Genomic DNA, 2,892 nt, shown 5'->3' with positions numbered 1-2,892 from the left:
CCCCCGCGGTGGGGGAGGGGCGGGAAACCCCCCCCCTAATTAACCCCTGATTAACCCTTAATTAACCCCTAATGAACCCCGAATTAATTCCCTAATTAACCCCTAATTAATCCTCTAATTAATCCCCAATCATCCCCTAATTAATCCACAATAATCCCCTAATTAACCCCTAATTAACCCCTAATTAGCCTCTAATTAAGTCCCAATAATTCCCCTAATTAATCCCCAATACTCTCCTAATTAATCCCCTAATTAATCCCCTAATTAACCCCAAATTAACACATAATTAACTTCTAATTAGGCCCCAATTAACCGCCGGGGTTCCCCCCCACAGCACCCCTCCCCCACCCTTAATTAACCCTTAATTAATACTTCATTAATTCCCCAATCCACGCCGGGATTCCCCCTCTCCTAATTGACTCTTAATTACCCCTAATTAACCCCTAATTAACCTCCAGAGTCTCCCCCATGGGAACCCCCACCCGGACCCCTAATTAACCTCGAATTAATCCTTAATTAATCCTTAATTAACCCCTGACTTTCCTCCGGGACCCACCGATCCCCTAATTAACTCTTAATTAACCCCTAATTAACCTCCAGATCCCCCCGTGACACCCCCACTCCTAATTAACCCCTAATTAACCTCTAATTAACCCTAACTCTTAATTAACCCCTAATTAACCTCCAGATCCCCCCGTGACACCCCCACTCCTAATTAACTCCTAATTAACCCTTAATTAACGCCTGCCCCACTCCCAGGACCGCCCGACCCCTCATTAACCTTTAATTAACCGCTAATTAATCTTTAATTAATGCCAGCCCCGCTCCCAGGACCCCCGGACCCCTAATTAACCCTTAATTACCCTTAATTAACCCTTAATTAGCCCCCGTACCTCCTCCTCCTCCTGGATCTGCTGGAACCCCCTGGGCATGGGGGCGGCAATTAATTAATCCGTTAATTAGGGAATTAAGGGGCCGGGGGGGTTAATGAGGGTTAATTAGGGGTTAATTAGGGGTTAATTAGGGGATAATTAAGGGACGCGGTGTCCCGGAGGCGAGGCAGGGGGGTAATTAAGGGTTAATTAGGGGTTAATTAGGGGGTAATTAAGGGACGCGGTGTCCCGGAGGAGAGGCAGGGCGGTAATTAAGGGTTAATTAGGGGTTAATTAAGGGTCGGGGGGTCCCGGAGGGGGAATCCGGAGTAATTAAGTTAATTAGACGGTGTCCCGGAGGCGAGGCAGGGGGGTAATTAAGGGTTAATTAGGGGTTAATTAAGGATGGGGGGGTCCCGGAGGGGGAATCCGGACGTTAATTAAGGTTAATTAAGGTTAATTAAGGGTTGGGAGGGGTTCCTGCGGGGGATCGGGAGTAATTAAGTTAATTAGCGGTAATTAGTGGTTAATTAGGGCTTGGAGGGCTGTCCGGAGGTGGCGCAGGGAGTTAATTAAGGATTAATTAGGCGTTAATTAGGAGCGGGGGGGGTGCCGTGGGGGGGATCAGGAGGCTAATTAGCGTTAATTAAAAGTTACTTAGCGGCTAATTAGGGTTAATTAAAGCCCGGGAGTGGTCCGGAGGTGGGGCAGTGAGTTAATTAAGGATCAAGTAAGGGTTAATTAAGGATTAATTAGGGCTCGGAGCGTCCCGCGGGGGGAATTAGCAGGTTAATTAGGGCTAATTAAGGCTAATTAAGAGTTAATTAAGGCTAATTAAGATCAAATTAGCGCTAATTAAGGTGTAATTAGCGCTAATTAAGGCCGCGGCCGCGCCCGGCGGGGTCACCTGGGGGTCATTAATTCAGCGACCCCAATTTCCCGCCCCTCCCCCAATTCCCGCGGTTTTGCCCAAAAATGGAAATGGGGGGGGAAGATGACGTCACCGCCCCTCCCCCCACCCGCGGGTGTTCCCGGGGGGGGTGGGGGAGGGGCGGGCGCGTGCCCGGGGCTATTTTTAGCCCCTCCCCTCCCCCCCCAAGCTGTGAAATGTCACCTCAAAGTGACCTCGGCTGGGGGGGGGAGGGGCATTTAAAGGGCCAGAGCCCCAATTTTGGAAATTTGATTCTCCCCGAGGGGGGGGGGGGACACACGGGGACACCCCCCTCCGTGTGACGTCACAGGAGGGCGTGGCCACCCAGGGGACACCCAGGGGACACCGAGGGGACACCGAGGACGCGCGTGACGCGGGTGGGCGTGGCCAAACAACGCGGCCACGCCCCCCAAAACACCCGACAGCCAATCCGCTCCCCCCGCGGGTGAGAATGGAACAGCCCGGAGGGGCGTGGCTTGCTGGCAAAGGGCGTGGCCACGCGCGAGGGGGCGTGGCTACGCAGAAGGGGGCGTGGCCTCAGTCTGCTGCGCCGGCTCGGCCCCGCAGCAGCGAACGGAGGGGGGTGCGCTCGGCGCTCGCGGAAATCTCCGAAAAAACCCCAAAAAAACCCGAAAAAAACCCAAAAAAAGCGTCGGGAGGGACTCGCCGAGGCTGCCCCCCGCTCGCCATGGTGTCGCTGCTCTGCTGCGGGCCCAAAATGGCCGCCTGTGGGCTCGTCCTCAGCGCCTGGGGCGTCGTGATGTTGGTGAGGGGCCCTGAGGGGCCGTGAGGGGCGGGCGGGATTTGGGGGGTCCCGGAGGGGGTTTGGGGGGTTTTGAAGGGTTAATAGGGGGTTTAAAAGGGGTTTTGGGGGGTTTTGTGGGGGATTTGAGGGGTTTTGGGGTGTTCGATGGGTTAATAGGGGGCTTGAAGGAGGTTTTGGGGGAAATTGAGGCGTTTGGAGGGGGCTCTGAGGGGTCCCGGAGGGTTTTTGGGGGGTCCTGAAGGGTTAATAGGGTGTTTGAGGGGGATTTTGGGGGGAATTCTGAGGGGTTTTGGGGGGTCCCGGAGGGGTTCTGGGTGGTTCTG

At 54.2% G+C, this 2,892-nt stretch overlaps 1 protein-coding gene across 1 annotated transcript in view; it reads right to left on the bottom strand.

Annotated features, from left to right (window-relative positions):
- Positions 1-1,202, bottom strand: part of LOC120499515 (solute carrier family 2, facilitated glucose transporter member 4-like) — a gene marked incomplete at its 3' end in the record, with an annotated part of 1,763 nt that extends 561 nt beyond the window's left edge. Inside the window, exon 1 of the mRNA XM_039703296.1 lies at positions 894-1,202. Within this exon, the coding sequence (XP_039559230.1) occupies positions 894-932 (39 nt within the window). The remainder of the gene's footprint in view (positions 1-893) is intronic.
- Positions 1,203-2,892: the final 1,690 nt, after the last annotated feature.

This window comes from Passer montanus, unplaced genomic scaffold (genome assembly GCF_014805655.1).
Source record: "Passer montanus isolate IOZ18808 unplaced genomic scaffold, ASM1480565v1 scaffold1619, whole genome shotgun sequence".
Lineage (NCBI taxonomy): Eukaryota > Metazoa > Chordata > Aves > Passeriformes > Passeridae > Passer > Passer montanus.
The sequence above is the reverse complement of the archived record's forward strand: the minus strand, read 5'-3'. Positions and strand labels throughout refer to the sequence as shown.